The 14,082-nt window shown below is 37.1% G+C and overlaps 1 protein-coding gene across 2 annotated transcripts in view; it reads right to left on the reverse strand.

Moving 5' to 3' along the window:
• ODF2L (outer dense fiber of sperm tails 2 like) overlaps positions 1 to 14,082 on the reverse strand; it is a 44,689-nt gene that overhangs the window by 16,547 nt on the left and 14,060 nt on the right. For both annotated transcript variants that reach the window (XM_065409642.1, XM_065409641.1), the window contains 4 exons: positions 8,589 to 8,774; positions 6,499 to 6,608; positions 4,807 to 4,942; positions 2,647 to 2,757 (listed from right to left, as the gene is read on the reverse strand). In XM_065409642.1, coding sequence (XP_065265714.1) covers positions 2,647 to 2,757; positions 4,807 to 4,942; positions 6,499 to 6,608; positions 8,589 to 8,774 — 543 coding nt within the window. The remainder of the gene's footprint in view (positions 1 to 2,646; positions 2,758 to 4,806; positions 4,943 to 6,498; positions 6,609 to 8,588; positions 8,775 to 14,082) is intronic.

A 14,082-nucleotide genomic window follows, 5' to 3' on the forward strand; every position in this document is an offset into this window, starting at 1 on the left:
CAGACGTACCCACAGACTTTAATCAAAAGCCTCTGTGCTTATCATGAAAAAACCCCCACAATCTTTGAAACAATTCACTTGAATTTACACAGGCACTTGAGGCTCACTGCACTTTAAAGTTACTTTATTTCATACAGTAAATAAAAGGAAACAAGTGGTTAATTAATATGATTTGCGCGCACCTATATCTTCCATTTCAAAGCCTTTGTCACGGCCAAAGGCCATATGCAAAAAGTTATAAAGACATAAATATGAATATATCTAGCCATTTCAAGAGATCATACTTCCATGTCTCCAAATTTCAAAAATTCTCATCACTTTAAGATACATGGGGTCAAATTCATTCTTGGTGTAATGAATGTTGCCAGTTATTCATTAAGGGCCTGATGCAACTCCCATTGGCGTCACTGGACAGGCTCCTATTGATTTCAGTGGGAGTTGGACTGATTCTAAAGGGCCAAGGCCAACATTTTCAAAATTGTGTGCATAAATTTAGGCTCCTAAACACATTTTTTGGCACCTAAATGTCTGGTGTGGCTTTCTAAGGTGAAGAGGACCCAGAAGCTCCTGCTGAAGTCAATGGACCACCACCTTTAAAATGACCAAATTGTATCCCCTTTTAGTTAGATAGCAGTAACTGAATTTTTATTTCTCATGGGGATAAAAATATTCAACATTAATTTACCATAATTTAGATTTGGTGCGATGAGATCTTATTGCAGACTGGAAAATTCTGTCTGTGAAAAAAGTGCTGTACTGTTTAAAATGTTTGTAATAGATTTAACAGAGAGAAATACTACTTCAGTTAAAAAGAGTTTTTACACTGCAGAATACTTAAAGGTAAACCCATTCTTCTTACATGTGTTTCACAGGTTTTCCATGCCTCCAACTTCTGTTACTTATCAAAAATATATGTGCTTTAACAAGGAATTTCCCCCTTTGTATTCCAATCTCTCCTCTATCTCATCTTTGTAGTGAAATCAAAATTACATCAATCATTTCCACTGTAACAAATTCCTATGATAAAGAGCAAAATTATGGCTTCACTGCAACAGCAAGTAAGTGGAGAAGCTGGGCTGAGAGGGAGAAAGTTCTTTTTTTGAAACAAACGTAATCAAGAGAAGCAGTGAGGAAACTAAGTTCCTGGCATCAGGAAATGATATTTGTATTGTTTTCTTTTTTCAAATTTGCTGCAGTGTGACAGACCCCGCTTCACAGCAAATATTTTGAAAGGACAACTCTGAATATAAAATGCCAAATTAACTGGTAATATAATGGCTCATTATCCACCATGGAGAACGAGCTGCAGCTGTTGTGTGGGGGCAGTTGATTGTCCAATCCCCTCCCTCTCAAAACAGTGGGTGTCAGCTAATGGCAGCCTATTTCTGAAGGTAGCCCAGCCATTAGTTTGGACCCTAATAACTACTTAAGGCTGGATGTGAGGAAATACCTCGTGTCTCTTACAGCAGGCTAAAAGTTTTATTGTAGCTCTTTGCTCCATAGGCTAGGCCCGTTGGCAGGGTTTAGAGTTTGTAATAAAACTGTTGCCTGGTCAGTAATTTCAAAATACGATGAGTCAGGGATGTCAATCAAGTGTGTCCTTACACTATCGCTGAATTCTATACAACATCTGATTCATCACGCTAAAATTTCCTCTCTGTAAACAAAGGCACATACTACAAAGGAATTGCTAAGGAACTTAAAACAGATTTGTAAAATATGGGCTTTACTGATATTTCCCTAGCACTGAAACAAAATATCCATATGCCATATAAACAGACTGCCAAAACATTACTCTAGTGCTACCTCACTAGTCCCCGGACTGTTACCAGATGTCCTGGTCTGTGGGGATCTTTTTTCAGATGATGAGCTTTGAGAGGTTGTTTGAAGGCTAGAAGAGGGAGTTCAGGAAAGATTTATTTCAGGATGGGGTCCTCATCAAGTAAGGGTTGTAGTAGTTTGATGATACTATGTATGGGTTCCAGTGTGGGGTGGTTGGTGACAACTAAGGGTGTGCAATTGGAATGGGTTTTATTTCTGTACTGAAGCAGGTTCTCTCCAGGTATTTGGGTGGTCCATTCCATGATGCGATCTACTTCTCAGGTGGAGTGTCCTTGTTTGGTGAAGGTGGTTTTGAGTGTTTTAAGGTATGTATCCTGGACTTTCTCCTTGGAGCATATTCTGTGGTATCTGAGTGCCTGGCTTTAAATAACAGATTTCTTGGTGTGTTTGGGGTGATTAATGGATCTATGAAGGAAAGTGTAGTGATCCGTGAACACCTCATCCACACTGGCACTGCGGCGCTCCAGCGGGGGCGCAACAAACGTATTCCACTCGCCGAGGTGGAGTACCAGCAGCGCTGTAGCCGCGGAGTCAGAGCGCTCTACGTGCCTTGCCAGTGTGGACAGGTAGTGAGCTAGTGCACCCGGTGCTCCTTTATTGCGCTGTAACTCACAAGTGTAGCCAAGCCCTCAATACCTTTCCCAGACCTGAGGAAGACCTCTATGTAGCTCAGAAACTTGTCTCTTTCACCAACCGAAGATATTACCTCATCCGCCTTGTCTCTCAAATAAGAGCTTCATCATTATCTCAAAACTGCACATAGACATAAAACTGATACTTAAGCCTTCCAGGTCCATTAGTCACCTGAGTTTTATACTGTTCAGCAAGGTTTTCCTGCTGCTTTACTTTTTCTTGCAGGTTTAAAAGTTCAGCTTCAGCCGAAACAGTGTTGTCTTCCAAAGCAGCAAGTAAAGCCTAGATTAAAATACACAGAAAATAAATATTTTATTCTTGTTATAGGCAATACACTTTTTTTCTGATAGTGGAGAATTAAGAAATCAAAGCACCATCAGCACTATTATATGACTAGCAATTAAACTACTGGTATTTAACTGTACATGATTACATTTTGTTATTTTGCATGGTAAGTAACTGTGACAAACTCATTTAAATCTGTCAACTTCCATTCATATTTGATCCAGAGTAGAAATACTATACAAAAGATGTAAATCCTGTCATTTTAAAGACAGACTGAGTGTGAGTTAATCTAACTCTAGGGCAAACCAAGATTCAATCAGCTTGATTCTCTGGCTGGCTAAAATGCAGGCAAAATAAAAGAGGCATCTGACAGTCTGGGTTTTAAAAAAGAAAATTTTGGAATTATTTTCCAAGTTGGAAGGGCTGTTGGATGTTAAAGACTATAGGGGATAATAGTCACTATACAGAGAACAGAGACTATTACACTTCCCCCAGATAGTGGAATATATTGATCAAACAATATATTGTTGAATTGCCTATGTAACCTTGACTGGCATGTCTGATATGATGATGAATTCTGGAACATCTTTATAGTCTGTGACCACTTTCAACATTAAAGTACAGGGATCTGAAAGGATAGCAGTGAGGTACTTGAAATCAGAGAATGTGATTCTCAATATATGTCTACACTTCAAGCTAAAAGTGTGATTCCCAACTTGAGGAGAAATACTCGCACTAGTTCTGATCAAGCTACCATGCTAAAAACAGAATGTAGCTGTGGCAGCACAAGCAGTGGGACGGGCTAGCAGCCATGAGTATATGCCTGGGGTCTTGGATGGGAACGTACTTGTGGCAGCTAGGCCCTCCGCTGCTCATGGCTACACGCTAGTTTTATCGCTTGATCAGAGCTAGCACGAGTATTTCTTCTTGAGCTGGGAATTACACACCCAAGCTCCAATTCCAAGTGTAGGCGTACTGTGAAAGGCTAGAAGGACAAAAGGAAAAAGTACTTTCTAGACATGTTTAGGTTTTTTTAAACTTTTATTATAACTAAACGTAGACCAGATATTATGTATACTATTTATTTTATTCTGAGCTGATCTTCTCTCTCCACTCTTAATAAATCTTGTTTTTAATTGGATCTCTTGAGACTTACTGTTTGGGAATTTCACACAGAAAGTCAGATGCCATTTGAACTATGTTTGCAGCAATAAAATTACTTGAATGGTACAGAAGCTTTCTTATTACAAACTGTATTATTTGCAGTATTTGTAGATCAGATGACATATGAACTAGACATCTTTTGATGTAATTAACAATTAAATAATTATTGTGAATATAATCTTTGGAGGAGTGGGATGAAAGGTGGCCACCCACAAGCCCCAGTGATTGGTTTTTCAGTGTGTAAAGCTTTGGTTTTCAGGAAAAGACCACAGTGGAGATATCCAGGATCAAGAATATGAACCACAGAAAAAGAGTAGTAGGATAGGTAGGAGCAAAACCAGCAAAGGGAAGTCCTAGAGACTTTATCCAATTGTGCCAAGCAAGTTTGAAACCTCCCTAACTTAATTTGAAACTAGCTATTAAAAGTGAATTCAGTTCCCGTTTGGAACATTAGTAAAATTTTGTTTCAAGTTAAAAGGGTAACTGTTAGTTAAGTAATCATATAGATAATGATAATGAAAAGGACAGAAGGTAGTGTGGTTAAGGTACAGGACTGGGAGATCAAAGACCTATTCCTAGCTCTGCCACAGATTTCCTGTGTTAACCTATCAATGTCTCATTTTCACCAACTTCAAAATGGGGATGATAATACCTACTTCACAGGGGTCTTGTGATGTTTAGTTCATTAATACCTATAAAGCTCTTTGGGGTCCTTGGATGGAAGGTACTGTATAAGTGCACAGTTTATTAAAGGAGGCCTCGAGATATTAAACGTATAGTAATAACAAAATTTGAATTAAATCTAGGTACTCTTTATTTTAAAATACATCAGGTATCCATGGTTATTCTCATACTGAACAATGAAATGATATAACAATCTACCTTTAATTTTGCATTTTCAAGACGAATATTTGCACTTTCTGAATTGATAGAATTAAGCTTTCCATGGATTTCTTCATTTGAATTTCTTCCACGATCTTGTATTTTTTTCATGTCCTCCAAAAGGTTTGTGATCTGTCTTTATTAAATAAATCAAGAACTTTTGCAGCAACTAGCATGTTGTACTTTTTAAAATTTAATTTGCATATTATGTTCCTCTAGCAGCTATTGAAAAGTTTGTGGGTTTTTTTTGTTTTTGTTTTTATTAAAGTAACTCCATATATTTACACACCCCAAATGAGCAACAACTGGAGAAGTTGGAAGTTCTTCAGCTTTTCCAATAAATGATGTAATAAGATTAAAGGATGTGAAATGGGGTTAGAACAATTGTAAATAAGCTGATTAGATGGAATGCACAGGCACTCTTCCAACGCAAATATCAGATTATATATATTTACAGTCCAAGACATTATGATGCAGAATTTAAAAAGGGACTGCCAAATAAAAAGCTATCTTAAAACATTTTCTTACGTAGGTTAGGAATACCACCTTCAACTATTAAAAGTAAACCGATTCTACTTTACTTTTCACCATTTATACCAATTTACTTTTTGTACTAGTCAAATTAGATAATGAAAATTGTCTAATCAGATTCACTTCTGTTCACAGACAGTTTAGCTTTCTGGTGCTCATTCACTGGCATAGTGCCATAGTTTTTGCTGCAATGTTTAATTCTAAGCAAAGAAACTTTTTCTTTGAAATAAAAAAAAAATGAGAACGCTTTCCATGAAAATTTGGTTTTCTGAAACTCAAAAAACCAAAACCCGTAAACTTAATTTTGGCCCTTATAAACATGTGAACATTCTTCTTTAAACAGCTATTTGACAAAACAAACATTCTGCATGAAACCCAACAAAAAAGTATAGGCAGCAGCCTTTAGTCTTATTTTATGTGTTTATGACAAACCTATTGGAAATACGAACTGTAGTTCAAACCATAAAAATGTGTAAGGATACGTCTTACCATATGCCAAGGAAAAAGGCATTTTTAGTTATTCAACCTTTTTCTATTATATATTTTAAGATTTTAGGGAGTTCTGTTTTGTCTGTGATTACAGACAAATGGCATACATGCATGCATTCGGGAGCAAATCCTACCCCCCATCTCCATGTATGGAAGGCCCATTCTGTAGTGGAACTAACTGGTCCAATTAATTGCAGCAAAATTGTGAGTAGAAAGCCAGGAGTCTATGCAGGGACGTTCTTCTGTGCTGCTGTGGAGGCCAGGTTTGACAGTGGGGCTGGAGAGGAGAATCCTTGTTGTATCAGTTACAACTCAGATCCTTCAGCTATTTTCCCCCTATGGGGTGTAATGTAACCCAAGTACAGGTTACAGCAGCTCATAGCCTGTAATTTCAGCCACTGCTGACAGGTGAGAGGGTTCCCTGTGTCAAGCACAGTAAGCCCCTGTAGTCAGGAATGATGTAGGAGTTACTCTTTAGCTATAATGGAAGTTGTGTGATCCAGTGGAGAGAAGGCGATAATGCTAAAATATGTTCCATAGTTGAAACATCTAATTCTGAGCACCATTTTCCAAGTTCTAAATTCTACCTGGAATTTTAAATAGTAAAAACATGTACATGAAATTAATATTATTTCTTATTCATTTGCAAAAAGCTTCAACAGTTTAACTTACTTCTTCAGACTTTCAAATTGAACCTCTAACCGAGTCTTTTCTTCTACAGCCTTCTCATGATGATTTTTCCAGACACTGGAAGCTGAAAGTACTTCAGACAATTTGACTTCCTGGAGAATATACAAAATATAGATCATGTAACATAAGAACTGCTTTTTAATTTTGCACAGTTCCTAAACACAAAAGATATTTTAACTTAAAGCAGCCTTAAATCACACCTCAGTAGTATAAAATAATGTAAACTTAAGCTTGCAATCTCAAGGAGAGAAATTAAAATAATTTAAATATATTAAATAAGCTTGAACTACAGAATTATGAGTCCCTAGAACTGAATCACAATTAAGCATTCATGTGTTTTCAAGCTGCAGACTACAGCAAGACTTCAAAATTTGAGGTAAAATTATTTCTTAAAATAAATATATTCAACTGTACTAATCTGAGACATAAGAATGACATTTTAAAATAAGCAACAGAGGGTCCTGTGGCACCTTTAAGACTAACAGAAGTATTGGGAGCATAAGCTTTCGTGGGTAAGAACCTCACTTCTTCTTCTTCAGTCTTGCATCTGAAGAAGTGAGGTTCTTACCCACGAAAGCTTATGCTCCCAATACTTCTGTTAGTCTTAAAGGTGCCACAGGACCCTCTGTTGCTTTTTACAGATTCAGACTAACACGGCTACCCCTCTGATATTTTAAAATAAGAGATCAAAATAAATGCCAGAATAAAATTGAGTCATAATAGCAAAATGTTGTGAAAAAGAAACAATAGCTAACTAAGAGGGTTTCAAACACAAAAGAAGAAAGATTGGATTTTGTGGTTTATTTAATGGCAGTTAAGTTGAGCTTTTCAAAGCGGTGAAGAGTTAGCCACACGTTTCATTAAAATTAACTGCTTTGAAAACCTTCACCTTAAACCTCACAATAGGAAAATAAAGAGAAAGCACTATGACAACACAAAAAAACTGAAATTGAAGTTAGACAAATGGCAATTAAATTAATTTAATTAATTAAAACGTCCAGTACAACTGACTGTCATCATGAGAAAACCAAGTTGCATCGTATGGTCTGAAGGTAAATTAAGCCCACAAAGAAGAAACAAAGCAAATTTTATTAGATCCTGATACAATACATTTGCCTAGTCGTTCTATGTCTACAATGGTATAACATGCTATGAAATGTTATGATGAAAGTATATTCCCACCTGTTGGAAAGTGCAATGAAAGGAGACCAAGTTTTAAATGTACTCTAATGGGCCAACTGATTCCATTCAGAATTGTAAGCCACCAACTCCAGAAAGACCACTCAAAAAAGTTCTGATTCTCCTGGCCTTCTGAAATTTCTTAACATTGGTGAAAAAAATGTTGAGGCAGCAAGAGGCCCTCAACAAGGTCTGAGGGACAGCTGAATGAGAGAGTTCTAACTTCATTTTCAAAGCTCTATAAAATTCAGAGCATACAGCTTACAAAGAGAAATTTGAGCATCTACAAGACATGCTGCCTGCTGGATCCATTGTAAAAAAAGACATTGGCTGAGTACTAAGACATCAAGATCCCAATACTGCAATCTGATCTGTGTGAGTGGACACTTGTGCCCATTAACTTCAATGTCTATCCACACAGCTCAAACTGCAGGATCGGGGCCCACCTATGAATGTAAGGGAACAAGCTTCTCAATGATATTTAGGGATTAATGTGCATGACTCCTAGTAGCATTAACTGGCATATACCATACTGAAAGGAGACCAGACCCCCTAGAGCAAAATTACAAAGTGGACAACCACATGGTCCAAGTCATTCACTAAACTGACTTTTTAATCTTGTAAACAAAATAAAGACTAGATGATCATGATGGTCCCTTCTGACCTTAAAGTTCATGCATCTTATCTAGCAATTGCTTTTGGATCACTGATTTTAAATTACCCTTCTCTAAAGTGGAACAAATTAAAATGTACCAGTCCAGAGTACAGTATGCTCAGTTGGTCATTACTGTTCTCCAACGATGAGGCAATCTTAATGTTTGATTGCACTTATTATTTTAAACAATACTTGATTATTTTAAAAAACATTTGATTATATCAACACAGCCACTTACCCTCTTTCTAATTTTGGAAGTTAGTTTTTCAACAGATGCTTCAAAACATTCAGCTCTTTGTTTCTGGGCTCTGGTTGCTTTTTTCAGAGCTTTCTTCTTTTGCTCATTTGTTTCCTTTACAGCTAAAATTTGGTGCTTGTGTTTTCCAATTTGAAGCTTCCACTCAGTTATTTTCTTTTCCAGAGTCTGCAGAATAATTAAGCAAAATGAATATGTTCTGAACATTATGGGGCAGATTTTGAGTCACAGTAACAGAACCATGCAGGGGAGAAAGACTTCCACCTCACCTGCATTAGGCTTCCTGCATCCCAAATACATGCACAAGGGTGAGAGCAGAAGCTGTGCACCCAGTATTTCCACCCACTGAGTAGTGAGAAATGGGGATGGAGGAACAGAGGGGAGGAGGGTGCATAAGTCAGAGGGTAGGGAAGGAGCCAAATGGTGGGGAAAAGCCATGGGGATGGGGGCACAGCAGAATGGGAAGAGGATAGGAATCAGTGAGTAGGTTGTGGGGGGCAGCAGCAGATGGGGACAAGGGCAGACTGGGGTCACAGGGGCAGAAGAGTCTACAACTACTAGAAAATACTCCCCTCCAGAACCTGGAATAGAACCCAAGAGTCCTAAATCGCTACATTCTTCTGTTGTCAGCAAATAGATCTGAAGACCACTGAAAAAGTGTGTGTTTCATCCTCCTCTAGTGGCTGGCCCATACAGAATATAACCACCTACTACTGCTATCAGTTACTACATTTGCTCAAGTGGTACCGGTATGTGCTGTGGATGTAAGGGTCTAAAATCTGCTGATAACCCAACCAGGCGATCAATATGACTCCACATGACAGAAACTCTGTTTTTCCAGTTTGTTTTTGAAAAAATTAGGAAATTACATTTAACCAAATACATTAAAAGGACATTAAGGCTGCATAGTCACACTCTCAAAAGTTAGGAAATGCCAACACTGCCTTATGTGTATGCATTATAGTACAGTCTTTAATTATATGATCGCATGCTATTTTTTCCACAGGACCCCTGCCTCATTCAGCATTCAGTGGTCTGGATGCACCTGCTCTGGGGATGAATCAGGGCTGTGTAGCGAATAAGACAATTACACCTCTACCCCGATATAACACGAATTCGGATATAACGTGGTAAAGCAGCGCTCCGGGGGGGCGGGGCTGAGCGCTCCGGCGGATCAAAGCAAGTTCAATATAACGCGGTTTCACCTATAACACGGTAAGATTTTTTGGCTCCCGAGGACAGCGTTATATCGGGGTAGAGGTGTATCTACAGCACCCTTGCATCATTTGTTGCGGAAGTTAGAAGTACACAGTGAATGAGGCAGAAGATTGCAAGAAGAGAAAGGATGGTCTCAACGTTGAGTCAGATGAATGTTGCCCTGGAGAACTGGATTCTCTTCCTGCCTTGGCTACAGAGTTCCTATGCAAAGCTGGGCAAGTTACTTGAACTAGATTTTTCATGGGTGTTACTATCATGATATTTATGTTTGTTTCCCTACATAGCATTTTTTATTTAAATAAGGATGCTAAAGGCAAATCACATCAAAGACATTAAAACGAGGTACAGTGACATTTGGTGAAGAAAGCAATCAGATGTATCCTTAAAGCCTGCTTTAAAGAGGGCCCAAACACAGTTGTCTTTAGGATGGTCATCGATGGCATCAACAAGCTACCAGCATGCAACTGTTTCTTGATGGACAGTCTTAAATCCACATTGATATCATCAGCAATTTTTCCACCGTGCAATAAAGTAGTAAACATGTCAGCTACATATACCAGTCTATATAAAATACTTTCAGGTCATCTTAAAATAGTTTAAAGGCAGACATGACTAAATGTAACATAAATTAAAAACAGGTATAGTGCCTTCTCATTCAAGTCTGGGCCGTGACCCTTCCTAAGGTGTGTTCCAGACACATACATAGCTAGAATGACATGAAATTTACTTGGTAGTCAAAAGGAGAAAAAAGGAACAATGCTACTTCTTGATGTAAGTGTGAAATGAAGCAGTTTATATTTGACTTTGATATTTATAACTGTGACTTGGGAGATAATATCTTCAATGAATGAAGCAAATTTAGGAGAATATAGAAGATTTTTATTTGTCAGTCTGTTGCTTATACACTGGTAAAAGATATTACCTCACCTACCTTGTAGCTTATATTAACAGTTAAAGAAATACATAGGGAATACAATTGTAATTCTTTTATATCACCACAAGATGTCACTATCACACTATGACTGACAGTCCTGTGTAGCATGCAGCTCCATCCTTTACAAAGACTTAGGTAAATTTAAACTTGGAACTCATTTCATAATGAGCAGAAAACATTCAAGCTGTCCGAAGGCTTTGTCAGGGTATCAGCTGACTTCAGTGGGATATGGACACTTAATTACCTTAGACTCCTTTGAAAACCTCAGCCTAGATGGCTGTGTACTCTCACTGAATCTTTATGCAAAGATCAGCTTATTCCTTGAAATATACCATTTAATAAAATGCGCTGGGAGAATTCTAATAATGACACTGTGCAGAAGTACAAAAAACAATATCCTTCAGAACAAAACATGAAATGTGTATACTTAATTTCATGTTCTGGAGTAAAAGTGTTAGAGGAGAAAATAAGTAATCTTCCAAACCTGGAAAAAAAAAATCTACCTTACTTTTAATTTCCAAATGTTGACTTCTTAATGGCAAATACCATATATATATTAGGGCTGTCAAGCGATTAAAAAAAATTAATCGTGATTAATCGCCCGATTAAAAAATACCATTTAAATATTTTTGGATGTTTTCTACATTTTCAATTACAACACAGAATACAAAGTGTACAGTGCTCACTTTATATTTATTTTTGATTACAAATACTTGCACTGTAAAAAAACAAAAGAAATAGTATTTTTCAATTAACCTAACACAAGTACTGTAATGCAATCTCTTTATCATGAAAGTTACAAATGTAGAATTATGTACAAAAAATATCTGCATTCAAAAATAAAACAATGTGAAACTTTAGAGCCTACAAGTCCACTCAGTCCTACTTCTAGTTCAACCAATCACTCAGACAAACAAGTTTGGTTACAATTTGCAGGAGATAATGCTGCCAGGAGATAATGCATGTCCTCTGGAATGGTGGCCGAAGCATGAAGCGGTATACAAATGTTTAGCATATCTGGCACATAAATACCTTGCACCACCAGCTACAAAAATGCCATGCGAACGCCTGTTCTCACTTTCAGGTGACATTGTAAATAAGAAGCAGGCAGCATTATCGCCTGTAAACGTGAACAAGCTTGTTTGTCTTAGCGATTGGCTGAACAAGAAGTAGGACTGAGTGGACTTGTAGGCTCTAAAGTTTTAAATTGTTTTGTTTTTGAGTGCAGTTATGTAACCAAAAAAACCCTACATTTGTAAGTTACACTTTCACGATAAAGAGATTGCATTACAGTACTTGTATGAGGTGAACTGAAAAATACTATTTCTTTTGTTTATCATTTTTACAATGCAAATATTTGTAATAAAAATACTATAAAGTGAGCACTGTAGACTTTGCATTGTGTTGTAATAGAAATCAATATATTTTAAAATGTAGATAAACATCCAACAATATTTAATACATTTCAATTGGTATTCTATGGTTTAACAGTGCGATTAATCGCGATTAATTTTTTGAGTTAATCGTGTGAGTTAACTGCGATTAATTGACAGCCCTAATACACACACACACACACACTGTTAGCATTTGGCATTGCTCTGAAACCTCCACGGTGATATTGTTTTAAAGTCACTTTCATTCCTATTTTCCAAAGTGTAAAAATACATCATTACAAAGGTTTATATGCACTATTAGAACATCATATCCACCAAGAAACAGGTATAATCACTGTTAGAACTCAATTGAGTTTATCTTTGTAGTTGAGTAAGATTCTAGTAAGTCTAAACACAAAAAACCTGCATATTTGTCTGTATGGTATTTATAAGGAGATCATTAATATCCCAAACATCAGAGTCCTAGGTCAAATCCAAGCCTTATTACTAATCTAGGCAAGTTACTTTTGCAATATCACATATCATGGCTATCAACTCCTACTGTTCTAGGAGGGCTTTGTGAGTGACCAAAAGACCCAAATTACGCATGTAAAATGATTTCAACTGATTTTTCTGACATGTTCAGCTAATACACATACAATGCTTAGCTTAACTACAAACCTCAGCTTTCCTCAGATTATATAAAATCTCTCCTTCCCCTTTAAAATTATATTGCAAACTTGTATTAATTTCCCTAGTTTCTTTAATTGTGCTTAAAAGATTGAATATCTGGCTAGTTACAACTGATTTGGAGCAACCACGAATAATTACTTAGCGATTCAGTTAAAATGAAATGAGAATGATATGCTGCTCTATCCTTCTCCAGTAAGAAATTCTATTTTAAGAATTTTTAATTAACTATACAGATCAACTGGCCAAACCTTCCCGTCTGCATATGATGTGAGATGACAGAGCACCTATGCAAGCTGTCACAGACCATGAATTGTAGAAGTGGTCTCTCCACTGGTGCTCCATTGCCAGTGGGGTAGGATTCCATGCTACTTTGCCCTGGAAAAGAACCCTGCACAAAGCCCATTTACTCGGCTGTTTTGTTTGGGCTCCGTTAGCCATAATTCTGTATGCAGAGAACAATACTATATGTAGTAGACAAAGAAGCTAATTTCAGTTATGTTATCTAGTATGTAGAATACATGAATTGAACTGGTAAAGAACCAGCAGGCATGACAGTCAGGCCTATAGACAGCACAGACCATAAAAAGAGCCAAACAAAATTAGCTCATCTTTAATAAGGGAGAATAAAGTACGGCTAACACAGGGTTTTACTGAATGTCATTGTCATTATTTAGTGTACAAGCAAGAATGAGTTTAAATAAAAAAACAAGCTTGGCGGTTATATTTTCAGCAGTAGCAGTCCTGATTGAAGTTTGGCCCATTGAAAGTGTGTGCAGCAGAGACCATTATCACAATATTGTTCAGTAAGAGTGAACAGCCTTTTTATGATTATTATTCTAAGCTAGAGAAAGTGAACAGAGGCTTATATTCATATAAAGATTTTTCTTTTTTTATTGTGTGTGTGAGATAACAAGCAACTGACCAACAGATTGATGGTAAGGTATAAGGTAAATTCAAGAAGATAAAAGGTAATAGGGATAGTCCACTTTTAAGACAATTCACCTGCTCAATCTTTAATTTCACCTTCCTTGCAAATTTCAAATACTCATAGAGAATCTGTGGTTAGTCTGTCTCCTCCCTTGCAGCCACCTGATCACACCCTTGCAGTCTTTCAACACTGACAACTCCTGTCAACTTTCTCTGTTTGTTAACACTGAATATGCATCCCTTTATTAGGCCTTGATCCTGCAAACATTTCCATACATGTTTACTTTAAACATGTGAATAGTTGCATTCTCTTTAGTGGGACTCCTTATAT

This window comes from Emys orbicularis, chromosome 8 (genome assembly GCF_028017835.1).
Source record: "Emys orbicularis isolate rEmyOrb1 chromosome 8, rEmyOrb1.hap1, whole genome shotgun sequence".
Lineage (NCBI taxonomy): Eukaryota > Metazoa > Chordata > Testudines > Emydidae > Emys > Emys orbicularis.